This window comes from Cucurbita pepo, chromosome 16, assembly GCF_057944985.1.
Source record: "Cucurbita pepo subsp. pepo isolate OVF chromosome 16, ASM5794498v1, whole genome shotgun sequence".
Taxonomy (NCBI): domain Eukaryota; kingdom Viridiplantae; phylum Streptophyta; class Magnoliopsida; order Cucurbitales; family Cucurbitaceae; genus Cucurbita; species Cucurbita pepo.
In genome coordinates this window covers 10,525,303-10,542,787 of record NC_141813.1, presented here as the reverse complement: position 1 = coordinate 10,542,787, position 17,485 = coordinate 10,525,303, and the positions used below count along the sequence as shown (strand labels likewise).

Below are 17,485 nucleotides of genomic sequence, written 5' to 3'. Positions count from 1 at the left end.
CATAAGCTCTCGTAGCTTTGTTTTGAGTTTCCCAAACAACTTCTCCCAACTTAAGGTTATATACTGTGAGCGGTTGTTGTTACTCTCTTATTTGCTTATATAATGTCTCTTTCAAAAATCTCTCTCTGCTCTCGTTTTCTAAAATCTTCTCTTAAATCGAAGCAAGAGGCTTGAGCATACGTGGCTTGGTCGTAGACAACGCAAGAACAAATTGGCTTAGCTCACTTGTCGTTGGAAGGTGAGTGCCGCACAATCGCAAGCCCGCTGCCATCAATAATTTTCGGAGTGTTCGTGTTTCTGCTTGGTATTAAAGATTTGTTGGTATTAGTTTTGAAAGTTTATGGCTTTTTTTTTGAAAAGGCGTAAGAATATATTTGAATTTTTAAAAAATAATTTTAAATTTATAAAGAAGTTCAAAACTTTAAAGTTCAAGCACTTGACAACGGACCCAAGGCCTGAAGAGACCATGTTCTGGAATCTGCAGCTTGTCCGATTGATACGACGGAAAGGGGTTTCCATGAGGTTATTGTAATCTGCAATCTCAACTTCTTTCGGCGATCTGCGAGAAGTAATATTCCAAGCAGAAACACGAACACTCCGAAAATTCTGACGAAGAGCGATTTGGGAGAGAGGAGATGCTGAATAGATGGCGAAATCTGTTGTTTAAGGCAGAGAATCCAATACAATGATCATGCCAAAGAGGAGATTCTTCACCATTCCGTAAAGAATGGAACCATAAATGCAAGTTCGAGAAATACTAATCCATGGACTGCGGAAACTAGAATTCGATCTCCCAAGAGTATGCCGATCAAAAACATCGGACCAGTGAGTACTAGAAATCACCTTCTTCCTAAGAGAATGCGGCTCATTAAAGTACCGCCAACCCCAGTTACCAATCAAAGATATCTACGGCGACTGCAGAAGGCTAGAAACGGTGAGGAAAGGAGGCGGAGAGAGGAAAGAGCATTTCCTCGGCTATCTCCGGCGACTGCAGAAGGCTAGAAACGATGAGGAAAGGAGGCGGAGAGAGGAGATAGCATTTCGTCGGCAGGTTTGAAACCTTTCGATCTTCAAATCCACCTTTCTTCTCCAAACTTTAGGATTGACTAGAACTTGGTCGAAAAAATCCAATACAGTTCGTACATCTAAATATAGGGGAAAGAAGCTAATTGTACTTTCATTGCTTTGCTTCTCTTTTAATGAAGGCATCCGGTTACCTGCCATTTTTTTGTGTGGATATATTTGATGTTAATATTCAGTTGCTTTGTTGATTTATGATTATCTAGCAATAAATTTTCCAAATTCCCTAGAGCCTGGAATAACTATCACAGATATAGAATCAAAGAAGTAGCTAAGTAGAAATTGATGCTGAATGCGTCTGTTCTTAGATTCAGTGATGTTAGTAAATACACCTTTATAATGCCACTCATTTTCAGGCAGGAAGGTGTTACATTCTACAAAATTCTTGTATGAGTCAAAAGTCTAATGAATCAGGGAAAAAAACCCAGAAAAATTGTTAGAACTGGAAGGTTTTTCTTCAATCCTTGTACTTTAAGAGACTTGCAATCTTGAAGTAAGATTAATAAAGGCATCCTCTTTGCAAGGAATAGTTAGAGCGCCCTGCGGATGATGGAAGCCAAACTCTTCCTCTGCACGGCTTAGCAGTTGCTGGAATGATGGGTGGTTCAAGTATGATATTGGAACCACGAACCTCTTCCCTTGGATCTCTCCCACATACACGGCTACATGACCTTTTGGAACATCCAACTGACTTTTAGTGATACCTGACTGCATCTTTAGGATTTGCTTGGCATGAGGAACCAAGGATAGCAATCGAATCCCCATTTGTTTGAGATGAAAGAACGTATGAAACACCTGAAGTTTTGATCTGATTAGCACGTAACCAACTAGAGGAGGAAGTAATGCTTGAATATGCTTGAGTTGAATTTGGTGTTTCAAGGTTCATTTGATACTTGTTTTTATAGAGTTTTTGAAGAATGAGTTTTGCTGGTGAATGGTGCTGTTTCCTATGGCTAAGTGGGGTATTGATGTCTGGTGGTTGCGTATTTGAATTGACTCGTTCACATGGTTTTGTTCAACTCAGAAAAGACACTAATTTAATTCTCTCATCCTTCATATATCTGTAGTTTACACCACAAATTCTAGTTTCACTGGTTAGGTTGCACTGATCACAATTCACAAGCCATTGTCCGAGCCTTTTCACACAATTTTACTTATGAACAGAGTAAATTGCACTCAAAATAGGAGAACAGAATATCCATGTGATTTGTCCTAATGCCTACCAATTGGAATAGGATCTTTACTAAGTTTTCCTTTGCCAAATGGACAATGGAGTAGTTCATTGTATCTGCTTCCAGTAGATGGCACACTTTTGGCTTTGAGTAATGCAGTGCTGGAAAAAACTATGACCATCACGACACCTCTTGTGATGACAGGCACTTTAGGACCTAAATTGACAACCTTAGCAGATCATGTCAAAAATCCACAGTAATACGGTAACACGGTAACAATCATGTCAAAAATCCATTGGTAATTGTTGCAAGTCTAAATTAGCTTGTTGTGTTTATTTTTATTTTCAGAGAATAACATACCTTTCTGTAAGGGAGAAAGGCTAACTAAATCTTAATCATTATATAATCTAAATACCCTAGGTAACAGTGATCTAAATAAATTCCTATATACTAGTTAATAAAATCTAAATAATGATCCTTAGTAGATACTAGGTAACTAAACCTATAATCTAAATAATAATTATGGCATAATACTAGGTAACTAAATATAAATAATAATCGAGGTCAATTCTTACCTTATTTAATGGGATTACGTAATATTAGCAGCTTCTCTTTTTCCTGCCTAAAATTTCAACTGGATGGTCCTAATGAAGTTAATTCTTGTCATTCCTGCAGTGTTCATTACTTAAATATGGGTTTGGTATCCATGAGGATTTTCAAAATTGGAAAATTGTGTTCATGTGACATCTGATATGGAAGTTCACAACTCCAATTTATAATGAATTTATCAACTCTATGCAATACGAAGCAATACGAAACCAAACAAGTACCTTTTCCCTTCATTTTTCTCTTTTCAAAACCTCCTAATGCCTACTAGAGCAAGGGGGCTGCCCCAATCACAGTATGAAGAAAGACTTATTGTTGTGGATATATGCCATACATGGTAGATATGGACATAAAACAAAGTCTTACTTGTTCATAGATCGTGTAAGTTTAAGTTTATTATAAATCTAGGTTGCTGATGGAAGGAAAGGGCAATTTCTTTTAAAGAAGAAGCGACATAGAAGTTGATGCTGATTGTTTCTGTATAAATTTCTTTTATAATTAAGTTTTGTTAGTAAATTTTCCTTTACAATGGCACTCATATACAAGTAGGAGGGCGCTCTATTCTAATACATTCTCTTGCTTGCTAGTCAATAAGCAAGGGAATGGAGAAAAAATAGTAAAAAAAAAATGGCCGACTGCTCTCGACTTCTCATTCTTCAAAATGCTTGCAATCTAGAAGTGAGTTCGATGAAGGCATCTTCTTTGCAAGGAATTGTCAGGCCCCCTTGTGGATGATGGAAGCCAAATTCCTCCTCTGCGTGCCTGAGTAGTTGCTGGAACGATGGTTGGTTTAAGTAAGATATCGGAACCACAAACCGCTTCCTTTGAATCTCTCCCACATAAACTGCCACATGGCCTTTTGGAACATCCAGCTGGTTTTTGCTAAAACCTGGCTGCATCTTCAAGATTTTCTTGGCATGAGGAACTAAAGATAGCAATCGAATCCCCATTTGTTTGAGATGAAAGATAGAGAAAGATCTGAAGTTTTGATTGTAGTAGTATAAAACCAACTAGAAGAGGAAGTCACGGTTGAATTTGATGTTTGAGCCGCGTATTATGTTTATATTTATAGAGTTATGAAGAAAGAGCTATGCAGGTCAGTGGTGCTTATCCAGTTTCTAAGTGGGGTATTGGAGTCTGGTGGTTGGTATTTGAGTAGACCCTTCCACATGGCTTTGCCTAACAAGTAAAAGCTGATCCTATTATCTCTTCCTTTCCCTCCACAAATATTCTGTGATTTACTTTTGTTTGAATAAAAAAGAATTGTTTCGTTGGCCAGCCAAATTGCTCCATTCATCACATGCCATTGTCCAAGCACGTAGCTGCTGCATCAAATTAAATGATTCAAGATAGAGTGAACGGAATTGAAAATGGAAGAATATAATACCCTTATGACTGGATTGCCTTTTTATGGAAGTTCCCATTGCTGTGTCATTGAAGTTGATGTATAGGTTGAGAAAGAACCAAAAAATGGCATATGCATCGAAGTATAAATTGAACTACATCTTAGTTCTCATCATCAGATTTCTCAGTCCTTGTCTAGTAAAATTTAGTATTCAACATCTGTGAATCATGCGAATTGGAATGAGATACTAATTAACGCCTTGTTTGTCATATAGAGTCAGTTACATTGCATCCACTTCAGGCAGCTCATGACTATGATATCACCACTTTTTTTGACAGACATTGCAATACTTCCGGCGGACAGTCGATCACTGAGAACCGCAGCATTAAAAATCAATATCAATGTTTCTACATGTAAGTATGTTACATCTGCACAATGTTGTCTTAAAAAATCTGAAGGGTCATACTAGAGTTAGTGTTGTAATTTGAAGATCTGCTTCTTTAACATGTGTCTGGTCCTGGACATACTCTTTGAGCATCAAAAAATGACTATCATATAAGTAATACATCGGAGGAACCCCAATTCATAAACCACCTCATCAATTTCTCTGCATAATATTAAGACATTTGGTTGACTTGGGAAGCATCTACTTTTACATTGTTAATTGGTTTTGTTTTGTTCTATATACTAGACTAACTCTTAATATAGTGATTAGTTTCTTCCTTTTACTTTTAATCTGGACATTAAGGAAAGACTTGCTTATTATTGACACATAGAAAATGTGCATCAATAAATAAATTTAACTTACGAATCAAAAGTTTCAGTTGACAAAGATTCTTGCTCGCTTATATAGGAAACTGAAAGTTTTATACCTCTAATGGTCACTTTCATTGCAACTGATATTTGTCATTGATGTTCAAGTGGCTTCGTTCCACCTTTTCTTATCTAATCATCTACATATAAAGATTCCCTTTACATTGACATTCAACTCTACCTTCTATAGACAGAAAACGAAAATAAAAGTTGTCAAAACTGCAAGCTGGATTGCTCTTTTTTTTTTCAATCTTTTATGAAGTATACAGTCTGGAGGTGACATCTATGAAGGCTTCTTCATTGCAGGGAATGGTCAAACCTCCTGTTGGATGGTTGAATCCAAACTCTTCTTCAGCCCTACTGAGCGAATTTACAAATGAAGGATGGTTCAAGTAAGATATTGGAACCAAAAACCGCTTCCTCTGAATTTCTCCTACGTATACTGCAATGTGACCTTTGGGTACGTTGGATTGACCTCGTACAGATACTGACTGTGTCTTCAGAATTTGTTTGGCACTAAAGAGAAGAGAAGGTAGACGAATTCCCATGTCTAAAATTGATTGAAGTGAAAGAACAGTCAAGGACTGACTTCGAATGGTTGAGCTCTTGCGATGAATCTGGAAATTGTAGATTGTACTGCTTAAATGAGAATATGTGAGAAGATTTGATTGGATATCTGCTGTTTATTTGGTATGTATATATAGGAGATAAGAACGAAAGTATTGAAGATATCCACATGGGTTGCTCTAGTAGTTGAAGTACAGTTGTTATCAAATTTTATCCAAATTCTGGTACTGTGGATCCCCTTCTCCCAATAAATGAAGTCATATTCAAACATACACATATCTGGCTGAAAACTATTAACAGGTATTGAGAAAATGACTAGAAGCGATTCGAAAATTTGGACTGGTCCGAAAATGTGTGGTATATATGATGGTAAATGTTGCGACATCATCAGCATAAATGGACCGAAGTGTCTGGAGGATGTTTATAATCTTAGAGGCTTGTCATTAAGGTGGTTCTAATTTATGTTTGCTGCCTTGCAATACTAAGTGGACGAGGTGCTTCTCATCTCAACATACAAAAATCCATCTCCCAACAAACTGCTGGGAGATGATGTTGAACTTTTCTGCATTTTTTTTTTTTTTTTTTGTTGGATTTCCATTTATATCTTTTGTTTTATTGATTGTGTATTGTGCATATATTCCTTATTTATATTTGTAATATTTCCTTTCTTATTGATTGATGGGACAATGATAACCATATTATTTTGAAGGAAGGTACCGATCCCATTAACGTGCACCCCTACCAGTATCTGCATACTCAAAAAGGGGAAACTGAATGCATGATAGCTGACATGCTATATGCGGGTATGATTTAAATAAATGTAAGTTCTTTCTCCAGTCCATTGATCTTTAGTGAAAAAAAGGGGAGCTGAAGGGTTTCTATGAGTTCGCAGTTATGTCTTTCGGTTTAACCAATGCACTGAGATTAGAAATAATTTGTATAAGAACATCATTTTAGAATGAGATTACCGGCCCTCTTGAATTGGCGGGGTGTTTGGCTGTTTTTGTATTCGTTTGGTAATCAGTTTCCTTACGGAACTGTACATATAAAGAGACAGTTGCTTGTAGATCAAAAATTTCAGTTGATGAAATTGCAAAATGAAAATCTTAGTTTCACTGCGATTGATATTTTTCATTGATGTTCAAGTGGCTCTGTAATTCTCCACCTTTTCAAATAAAATTCACTTTATAGTAACATTTGACTCTTATCTCCTACAGAAAAAGAAGATTTGAAAAAAGTTGTCAAAATTTCAAGCAAGATTGCTCTTTGTTCTCAAGCTTTCATGAAGTGTGCAGTCTAGAAGTGACATCAATGAAGGCTTCTTCTTTGCAGGAAATGGTCAATCCTCCGGTTGGATGGTTGAATCCAAACTCTTCTTCAGCCCTACTGAGCAAGTCTTAAAATGAAGGATGGAATATTACAAAGTCAAAATGCAAGTGAATAGAAAAATTGGGAGAAAAATGGTAACAAATATGACAGATTTCCCTTTGCTCTTCATCCTCCAAGGTACGTATATTGCAGTGCGTTCATTGAAGGCGTCTTCTTTGTAAGGAATTGTGAAGCTCCTCCTGTGGACGATGGAAACCAAACTCTTCTTCTGCGTGGCTGAACAGTTGCTGGAATGATGGGTGGTTTAAGTAAGATATCGGAACACACAAAATCGGTTGAGAAGGAACCAAAAATTGGCATAACGATCCAACTATATGCAGAATCATATAATTATTGAAACTCCTGAGTCCTTGCTTAGTACATTAAGCATTGATTAACTGTGAAGCCTACCAATTTGAACGAGCTTTTAGTTGATGTTTTTCTATATCATATGAGGTCAATTGCATTGTGTCTCGATTGCACCCCTTCGGGACGTTTAGAAGCAATTGTGCGGCACTTACTCTCCGCACCGAGTGAGTCAACCAACTCAAAATCGCGTCGCCTACAGCTTGATGATGTATGCTCAAGCTTCTGGCCTCGTTTGAGAATAAAGTTTTTAAAAAATGGGGTAGAGAAATTTGGGTTTGAAAGTAAGATTAAAAGAAAGGTTGAAAAGCAACATAACAGCTTAAATAACATATAACTCTAGTTAGAAAAAATTGACGACTAGTCGTATCTCTCTATAATACATTTTGAGGCATTTTAGGTCTATCAAGCATAGACATGATTTTGCAGAAACTTCTTATACTTGGGAAATACAAAAAATAAACTATACCTAATGAAAGCAATAAAGGAAAACAGTAAAGTGATACAAAGCAAAGGATTTGGCATGTAACAGGCATGTGGCTATGGGCAATACGTCTTGAACAAACAGGACCATACGTCTTGAACAAACAGGACCGTGACTCAAACGGATTAACTGACCCATTCCATTTTCTATGTTTTCAGATGGACCTACTTGCATTTCACCTTGGACTTGATTCGAGACTCGCTTCATAGAGCACGATATCCTTCAGCTTGGCCAGTTCCTGACCCTGGCCTCGGATCCACTTAGCTTCATACTGCAGGACTTTCGTCAAAGCAGTTGCTTACCGAGCACCTCGCCATCATTTTTCCACATGGAAGTATGTTAAGATTTGCAGTCACAGCTCCAAATTCATTGGCTGTTTTCTTTTTCTTGCCCTTGAAAGTTTTGAGGATCATTTATCTGAGCTAAAATTTTTACTCGGTGCAATAGTGTGAGATCCCACATCGAGAGGGGAACAAAGCATTCGTGTGGAAACCTCTTCCTAGCAGACGCATCTCAGAACCTTGAGTGGAAGTCCGGAAGGGAAAGTCCAAAGAGGACAATATCTGCTAGCGGTGGGCTTGGGCTGTTACAAATGATATTAGAGCCCGGCACCGAGCAGTGTGTCAGCGATGACATTGGGGCCTCCAAGGGGGTGGATTGTGAGATCCCACATCGGTTGGAGAGAGGAATGAAGTATTCCTTATATAAGGGTGTGGAAACCTCTTTCCTAGCAGATGCGCACTGGAAAGAAAAAATAAAATAAAAAAACAAGAATTTTAAAACTTTAAGGGAAAACCCGAAAAGAAAAATCCAAAGATAACAATATTCGTTAGATAATTAGCGGTGAATAAGGCGTTGTTTGCAAAAAAAAATCAAATTTTTATTTCAACTGATATTTGTCAGGCTGTTCAAGTGGCTTTGTAACTCTCCACTTTTTCTAATCTAACCATTTACATACAAAATTTTCCTTATACACTAAGATGAAGAGGAAAAAATTGTCAAAACTGTGAGGAGAATTGCTCCTTGTTCATAAATCATTCATGAAGTGTGCAGTCTAGAAGTGACATAAATGAATGCTTCTTCTTTGCAGGGAATCGTCAAACCCCCAATTGGTTGGCTGAATCCAAACTCTTCTTCAGCCCTATCGAGCAAGTCTACGAACAAAGGATGACTCAAGTACGATATCGGAACGAAAAACCGCTTTCTCTCGGTTTCTCCTACGTAAACCGGAATGTGACCTTTCGGAACATTAGACTGACATACTGCAGAAACAGACTGCATCTTGAGAATTTGCTTGGCAGCGCCAAGAAGTACCGAAAGCAAACGAATTCCCATCGCTAAATTTGATTGAAGTAAGACGACAGCAACAACAACGACGACGACGAAGAACTTCAAACGGGTATTGAATATGGATGTAGAAGTAGCTATAGCTAGTAAACTTCAATGCTTGGATGAGAAAATGTGAGAGATCTACTGTTTGTTTGGTATCTATATATAGGCAACCAAGAAAGCTGGCTTCATCAATGGCTCACATGGGTTGCTCATTTGAACCAATTTATGGTAAGGTGGCCCCATCAGCCACAACATATGAAGCTCATATTCTTAACAAAGTGGGTCGCAGATACTTGGAGGTACTTCCAAATAGCATTACAACCATGTCAAGAAAACTAGATATTGCCCCCAATAAAGGCTTGGCGTCGCCCAACACTTGGCACAAATTTGGGGGCTGATATCTCCACATCCACAAAATTCTTGTTTGTGGCCGAGGGCTGGTATCTCCAAGTTGGTACACACTTGGGGCGTTTATGTTTGGAATGTGCGGCGTAGACACTGCAAATAATTTACTAATATAAGGTAGGATCATCTTGTGGACGTCTTGTTACATAATTGAAGGGACAGATTTTGAGCAAGCGGATTTTCTCCGGAGCGGTTGACTAGTGAGTCTGTTGTCTCCACGGCCTTTTCTTTTGTCGTGAGTTAGATTGAATCAAGACATTTTTTAGACTTAATTTAATTACTAAATTATTCTTATCAATCAGGGAATTCAATCCGACCCAACTATAACAATTTTAGTTGAGTTGGTTTGGACTATTGGATCATTAATTCTGTAATGACCCAGATCCACAGCTACCAGATATTGTTCTCTTTGGGTTTTCCCTTTCGGGCTTTATCCAATCGATGTGGGACCGCCCCCCAATCTACCTCCTTTGGGGCTCAACGTCCTTACTGGCACACCGCCTCGTGTCTACTCTCCTTTGGGGAACAACGAGAAGGTTGGCACATCGTCCAGTGACTGACTCTGATACCATTTGTAACGATCCAGATCCACTGCTAGCAGATCTTGTCCTCTTTGGACTTTCTCTTTCGGGCTTCCCCTTAAGGCTTTAAAACGAGTCTGCTAGGGGAAGGTTTCCATACCTGGTTTGTTCTCCTCCCCAACGTGGGACATCATAATCAGTTTTTTATTTTTGAAATATTTATTTGTTAAACATTTATTATTTATTTTTAAACATTTAACAGGTATATATTTTTTTTAAAAATGTATTTTTTAAAATTAACAATAAATTTAGTTCCATTTAACCAATTTGAATCTTAGATTTTGCATTAAATTTTAATTAATATTAATTAATTTTGATTTACTAGTTTTTTTTTCTCCTTAAATTTTGTATAAATTTTAAATTAACATTTATGTTTTATAATTTTGTAAGTTGTATTCAAATATTTTTCCCATTACTTGTTTTGATTTTTTTTTATAAAATATTTGTTAAAAATACTCCAAAATTACAGGATTTTTTGGGCAGGTATTTTCGTTGGCTTATTTAAAATAACCAATAATTTATTATTATTATTATTATTTTTTTTTTTTTATAATAAAAAGTCCTAAAAACCGAACCAAAATCGATCGACTCAAACCGGTTTATATAGAAAGTTAACTCAGCCGTCGGTTTGCTGACCGAATATTATGGTTCGTTTTTCGACCGAACCAAACCGAACAGGGCTAGGTCTCCAACCCAGAAGTAGGGTTTTTCCATCGGCGCATTTTATCCGCACTTCTTCTTCATAAAACCCCCACTTCTTCTTGACCTAATTCGCTGCGCCGTTGATCTCCGGTTCGATCAGTTTCTACGCTGTTCTCAAGTCGTCTTCTATCCTTATCCTTCCTCTTCTTCTTCCTCTTCGTAAATGCTTCTGTTCATATTGTTTGCCTCATTTTTCTGATTATTGTTTTGCGTTTGTGTGCAACAGGAAGGAGTAAAGAACTTGAAATCAAGAAGAAAAATGTCAGCGTGAGTTGAAACTTGTTTATTTTACTGGCTGCTAACTTTCCCCTTAAATTCTCATGGTTGTTTTTATTTTGAAGTTGTTGAATGCCTGCCCGTTCTTTCGTTTTTTGTATTGCTTCATTTGTGTATTAGTTATTGGCGATGCCTTGTAATCAATTATTCGAATGCCCACTATTTTGGAGTGTCAATATGAAAAAGGCTGTGAATGGTAACTTGTTTTGGGCTTAGGCCATATAGAATACGTGATTCGTGTGTGGATTGATAGATAGTGACTGAGGAGCCAAGATCTTTGTTGTTCCTGTCTAGCAGTGAATTAGTATTGAGATTTCTGTTGTTGTTGGCTTAGTAGTTGCTGCAAATCGCCATGTATTGCCCTCAATTGCCTGATTAACTAGATTTCTTATGCAGTGATGAAGGTGCAGTTGTTGTCGAGGCTCCGGCCCCAGCTCTCGGTGAGCCGATGGACATTGAGACTGCTTTGCAGCTTGTTCTTAGAAAATCATTAGCTCATGGTGGGCTTGTTCGAGGCCTACATGAGAGTGCTAAAGCAATTGAGAAGCATGCTGCTCAGCTCTGCGTCTTGGGAGAAGACTGCAACCAGCCAGATTACGTTAAACTTGTCAAGGCACTTTGTGCGGAGCACAATGTGAACTTGATGACAGTTCCAAGTGCAAAGACCCTTGGCGAGTGGGCTGGTGTAAGTGTTTATTCTATCTAGCCATGGAGATAAAATTGGTTTAACTTTTGCTGGGTTTTTTTACTATGATTGAACCTATACCTGCCAATGCTTGGCTAAATGTTCTTACCTTTTGATACTTAAACATGATATAATCTCTTCGTTTTTGCTTGTAATATTTGCATTCTACATCATATGCTTGATTTTAATTTCAAGATCCAATTAATATGTGTATACCAGCACTACTACGAAACACTTTCCCTCATCTGAGTTCACGATAAATATGTGTATTCATTTTCTTCGCATTTGTTCCAATGCAGCTATGCAAGATTGATTCTGAAGGAAAGGCTAGGAAGGTCGTCGGGTGCTCATGTGTCGTTGTTAAGGTACGCGCCGTGTCCATCACCTATGGAGAAAATGATCTATTCCATGTTCTTTTGTTTTCAATACAATTTTTGTTGTTTACTTGAATTTTGAATCTCTACCCCCAGGACTTTGGGGAGGATCACGAGGCACTTCACATTGTCCAGAAGCACGTGAGTTCAAGTTGATTATTACAATGGTGTTTGTTGGTGTCAGTAAGAAAGTTTTTGATCTTTAGTTATGCTTAGGTTGGTTCCCTGTTGCTGCTGAACACGTTTTTGCCCTATAATGTTTTTCTTTGTTCATTGATTGGAAAGATTTTTGGCAAACAGCACACAATTTATTTATGAAGAGAGTCTCCTTGCCAAGGGTAAAAGGGAATTGATTTTTTTTTTATCATCTATTTACTAGTCATTAAGATTTACCTATTTCTGTTCTGTATGGAGGATAATGCAAGTCTTAGTTCTTTTTCCTACAAAGCTCAGGCCATCAGTGTTGTTAAGTTTTGTTGTCTGAGGGTAATTTCAAAATTGGAATCCTGATCAATGGAAATTTGTCTATTACTTGTTGGAGGTGTAGGGATTTGATTATCAAGTGTTGGCTAAACGATTTTGAAAAAAACACACTTAGCCTTGTCATTTTTCGATTCAAAACTATTCGGAGTAGAAATCTTTTTGAAAATTTAGATGGCAGTTAAATTTATGGGATGATATTAGGTAAGTTATATGCTGAGATTTATTTCCTTAAACCTCTAGAAAACTATCAGTTCAATGCTGAGATTGTGTAAAATAAAAGTTCTTTGAAGGTGTGAATCATTACGGATCAACTTAATGATCTACTTATGTTCAATGGCTAAGACTCTTGGTTGGGTGTTTGAGTATAATTCTTCAGATGGCTTTGCTGAACTCAGAAACATTACTCCAACCCACCTCGTATCCCAAGCTGTTGCACAGAATTGAATGCTTGAAGGCAGAGTGCTTCACATGGAAATTGAAAAAAAAAAAAAAATATGATCTCCATGTGATCTGCTTATAATGAAAGACCCAACTGTTGCATTCCTGGACCCTGATATCCGATTTGGCCCATACCATTGCTTCCTAGTCTTCCTTTCCTAGTCATGGAGCCTCTCAGTTTGGAACTATACAGTGGATTGGACTGTCGTAGTTATGAGATCCCACATCGGTTGGAGAAGGGAATGAAACATTCTTTATATGGGTGTGGAAACCTCTCTCTAGTACGCGCTTTAAAACCGTGAGGTTGATGGCGAGGTGTAATAGACTAAAGCGGACAATATTTGCTAGCAGTGTGAGCTGTTACAAAATACGGATGGCTCAACCCAACAAAACCCTTGGAACAATCTTGGTTCATATTAGAATGATGGGGTTATTTGATACATCACAACCTCTTACTAGGTTCCATCCAAAGATAACTCACCACTCAATTTGCGTTGGACAGAAAATATATTGTTGGAATGCAACTAAAGTCCTACATTAGCTTGGAAAGAGGAAGATCATGGGTAATGCAACATCTCCATTGGTATAAACAAAAAAGAATATAGATTAAGTCTCATGCCTTTCTTTTAGTCTCAGTTATGTAAGGTTCGTCAGCTATACCACACTAGTGTCATAGCCACTTTACCGTATAAACTGCATAGGGGGGTCTCTTGCTACATTCACTGGTTTCCCATCTTTAGAAACTTTCTGGCATGATGAATCAGAGATGATGGCAAACGAAATCCCATTTCTAAATTTGTTGTAGAAAAGTTTCTCGAGTGGTTGTGGACGACACATCTAAAGAGGAGGCGAGAACCCTCTAAAAAGATTTCTCTGGTTGATGAATATGTTCAGAGTCTAATTTTGTGTTTGAAGGCTCACTTGTGTTTGTGACTGCTGAGTGGTGCATGCTTCATTTCTAATGGACATGCGGTTGATACAATGTCACTACAAGTGTACACACGTTTCACTCGTGGCAAAAAGAAGCGGTCATGTATGGAACCCATTAGTTAAAATTTTCTTTATGCAGTTTCCGTATTCTAAAGAGTCTTCCACTTCATTTCGGAGGATGATCCTTCGTGATTGAGTCATGATTCCATTGATATAGCAATAGTGGTAAAGACTCCACTTTCATTTCTATTGTTTAGTTATCTTCTTTGTTTCATGAGGATGATCGTTCATGATTGTGTCATGATTCCATTGATCTAACTATGATGGTAAAGACAATACTTTCATTTCTATTTTTTTTAGTTATTTCTTTTGTTTCAAGAGGGTGTTCCTCCACGATGAGTCATAGTTCCATTGATATAGCAATGGCCATTATACAACTTGTATAAATAGCAATGGCCATTATACAAATAGTATGAACAAATTTCAATTTAGTCTCGAGTACTTTTAACTTAGAGGTAGAAAATTCTCCTTCCTCCACACAAACAACGTCTACCTTGATCGTAAGCTTGGGCCTGTAACAGTGATGTTCTAGATTGTTGTTAGGAAGACCCTTTCATCGCTTTGATCAACATAGAAAAGAACTCTACATCTCTCTTACACACGCACGCACGCACACTAAAACATCCAAAACAAAGACTAGTGGAAATTGCACAGCCATGTGATCGACTTTCTAGGAAAGAGCTTATGGCTATATCATTGAACCTAATTTTCAGGTTGAATGAGGGACAGGGTGGATAATGCATTTTCATCAAATCAAAAATTATATCGTGTTTGGGTGCATATCAGTCCACCATAGTGACCAGCTGGTTGAGTTGTAAAGACAAACAATGGAACAAGGATGAGTTATGCTTTTCACTGTCTAATGGAGTTAAGTAGTTGCATCTAACTTTGAGCAGCTGGCATAGCTGGACTTTCATAGCTCAACTCTAAAATGGATTGAATCTTATCATAGATTGTGGTTTGTGGGACTCTAAAAGACCACAATGGGTCGAAGTTTCGTTTGTTTTGTTACTTCATGACTCAAAGCGCGTAGAAGATGAATATTTTGAGACCACAATGCGTAGAAGATGAATCTTATCATACATTGTGGTTTGTGGGACTCTAAAAGACCACAATGCGTCGAAGTTTCGTTTGTTTTGTTACTTCATGACTCAAAGCGCGTAGAAGATGAATATTTTGAGACCACAATGCGTAGAAGATGAATCTTATCATACATTGTGGTTTGTGGGACTCTAAAAGACCACATTGCGTCAAGTTTCGTTTGTTTTGTTACTTCATGACTCAAGGTGCGTAAAAGATGAATATTTTGAGAGACCGGTCTCTCCCCATCGTCGTGATATGGCAATGATGGCTCGTAACTCACGACAACCAACAACAACGTGCCATGTGTGTCCGCTTTGGCTTATTACGTATCACCGTCAGCCTCATGGTTTTAAAAGGCATCTGTTAGGTAGAGGTTTCCACACCTTTATAAGGAATATTTTTCAACGTGGGATCTCACAATCCACCCCCTTAGGGGCCAGCGTCACCACCCAATATCTGGCTGGGATCTCACAATCCACTTCTTAAGGAGCCAGTGTTCTCGTTGGCACACCACCCAATATCTGGCTCTAATACCATTTGTAACAGTCCAAGCCCACCGCTAGCAGATAGGTTTTCACACCCTTATAACCGACGTGGGATCTCACAATTCACCCTCTTAGGGGCCTAGTGTCCTCGTTGACACACCACCCGGTTCACAATTCACCCTCTTAGGGGCCTAGTGTCCTCGTTGGCACACCACTCGGTATCTGGTCAACCGCTAGCAAATATTGTTCGTTTTGACCCATTACGTATCGCTGTCAGCCTCAAAATATTTTGAGATGGATTTTGGAGCTTTTCCTAGAAATGTTAAGTGGTAATTCTCCATTTTGGAGCTTTGGATTTCTTCAACGCTTCTAGTTTCTTGATACTCAGTTGGCACTTGGTCGGACGGTTGGTCACCATGCCTATCCACTCCCTTGAATAAGGAGGAACATCTACATGTGAGAGGACCCAATGCAGTGGCCAATGGCTAAAAATGGACCTTTGGTATTGAAAATAGGCCTAGAAACAGCCTACTGTGAACAAGTATGGCACAGGACTGTGTTATCAATTCTCAGTAAGACTCTTGGATTTAATGTACTACAGTTGAGAAGTTGTTAATATCCACTCCCTTAATTCAATTGTTCCTGGTCTTCTGATTAGCCTGTCTTAAATCATGAACAGGGACCAACAAAAACCTGGGAGTTCATAAAACTTTCCATAATTATTATGTTCATGTCAACAGAATAGTTACTTTTCAAGAAGAACTTTGAATCTTAATGCTACTTTTGGATTGAACAGTAAATTTTTTAGGTATAATGCTAATTCATCAGAGCATAAACAAGAGAATGATACAAAAAAGTTGTATTTGTATTAGAAATTTTGGTGAAAAATTCACCATTCCAACACCGCTAATTACACATCCGAAGGCAGTGTAATTGGGTTCCATCAACATTCTAACATCAGTCAGAATGCAAAAATCTGCAACAACATAAGGATCTCCAGGAAAAAAAAAAAAGGAAAAAGAGTAAGCCAAAGGCAAAAATCGAGAATCGTCCTAGTTCTTCATGGATTTAAGAGGATTGCAATCTAGAAGTGAGATCGATAAACGCATCTTCTCCACAAGGAATCGTCAAACCGCCTTCTGGATGATCAAATCCAAACTCTTCCTCCGCTCGATTTAGAAGCTGTTGAAACGAAAGATGATTCAAATACGAAATCGGAATCACAAATCGCTTCCTCTGAAACTCTCCAACGTAGACGGCCACATGACCTTTCGGAACCGCCGATGCATTTCCCGAGCTCCTCTTCAGCAATTGCTTGGCCTGAGGAATCAAAGACGATGGAAGACGAAATCCCATGGCTGAATCTGAGTATTGATTGAAGAGAAAAATAGATGTGATTTGAGTGTTCGATTTGGATTTTGAGAGTGCTAGGGTTTTGAATTTATAGGGAGGGAAAAGGGGTGGGGCTGCTGAGCGGTGGTTGGCCATTGGAGGGCCCTCCAAATGGAGAAATTAATGAAAATATAGTATTAATTAATGGTGTACTATATCCACTTCATTATTAAAGTGATTTTTGATTAAGATAGGCTGTCAACTCAATTGAATAATTATCGGAATCAAATGCACTTGTCCACGACCAACTCGAGTTAGATTAAAAAATCAAGAGATCAGGTCGAGATGTATAATTTAGTTTTGATACGGCACACATCATATTAGAATAAGTTGTCAAATTCATTGATTTTTTAAAATAAAATATACGGTCAATTAACTCGAGTTACTTTCTGAAATTAAGTTAAGTTAAGAATTATAGTTACGTTAGAATTTTTTTTTACGTTAGATAAATGGGTCGG

The 17,485-nt window shown here is 38.0% G+C and overlaps 3 protein-coding genes, 1 long non-coding RNA gene and 3 pseudogenes across 5 annotated transcripts; 2 read left to right on the top strand and 5 right to left on the bottom strand.

The window, feature by feature from the left end:
* The first annotated feature begins 416 nt into the window (after positions 1–416).
* Positions 417–7,420, top strand: LOC111777311 (uncharacterized). Of its 2 annotated transcripts, none has more exons than XR_002812382.2 (4): positions 417–1,051; positions 4,542–4,616; positions 6,297–6,403; positions 6,801–7,420. It is a non-coding gene; the product is annotated as an uncharacterized LOC111777311 (long non-coding RNA). The 2 variants fall into 2 exon arrangements; XR_002812381.2 differs by having other exon boundaries at positions 6,293–6,403.
* On the bottom strand, positions 1,107–1,911 carry LOC111777305 (auxin-responsive protein SAUR24). The gene has a single exon (XM_023656842.2). It carries the CDS (start codon positions 1,843–1,845, stop codon positions 1,552–1,554), a length of 294 nt encoding a protein of 97 aa, XP_023512610.2. The 5' UTR covers positions 1,846–1,911; the 3' UTR covers positions 1,107–1,551.
* LOC111777309 (auxin-responsive protein SAUR24 pseudogene) lies at positions 3,330–4,237 on the bottom strand (annotated as a pseudogene).
* On the bottom strand, positions 4,623–5,564 carry LOC111777295 (auxin-responsive protein SAUR22 pseudogene; annotated as a pseudogene).
* A 1,246-nt stretch (positions 7,421–8,666) lies between the features above and the next one.
* LOC111777303 (auxin-responsive protein SAUR21 pseudogene) lies at positions 8,667–9,424 on the bottom strand (annotated as a pseudogene).
* Positions 9,425–10,816: 1,392 nt separating this feature from the next.
* Positions 10,817–12,505, top strand: LOC111777298 (small ribosomal subunit protein eS12). Its single transcript, XM_023656835.2, has 5 exons — positions 10,817–10,939; positions 11,048–11,088; positions 11,494–11,782; positions 12,082–12,147; positions 12,253–12,505. Exons 2-5 carry the CDS (start codon positions 11,081–11,083, stop codon positions 12,310–12,312), a joined length of 423 nt encoding a protein of 140 aa, XP_023512603.1. The 5' UTR covers positions 10,817–10,939; positions 11,048–11,080; the 3' UTR covers positions 12,313–12,505.
* A 3,974-nt stretch (positions 12,506–16,479) lies between these two features.
* LOC111777310 (auxin-responsive protein SAUR24) lies at positions 16,480–17,071 on the bottom strand. Its single transcript, XM_023656846.2, has one exon. The coding sequence runs from the start codon at positions 16,989–16,991 to the stop codon at positions 16,704–16,706; it is 288 nt and encodes a 95-aa protein (XP_023512614.1). The 5' UTR covers positions 16,992–17,071; the 3' UTR covers positions 16,480–16,703.
* Positions 17,072–17,485: the final 414 nt, after the last annotated feature.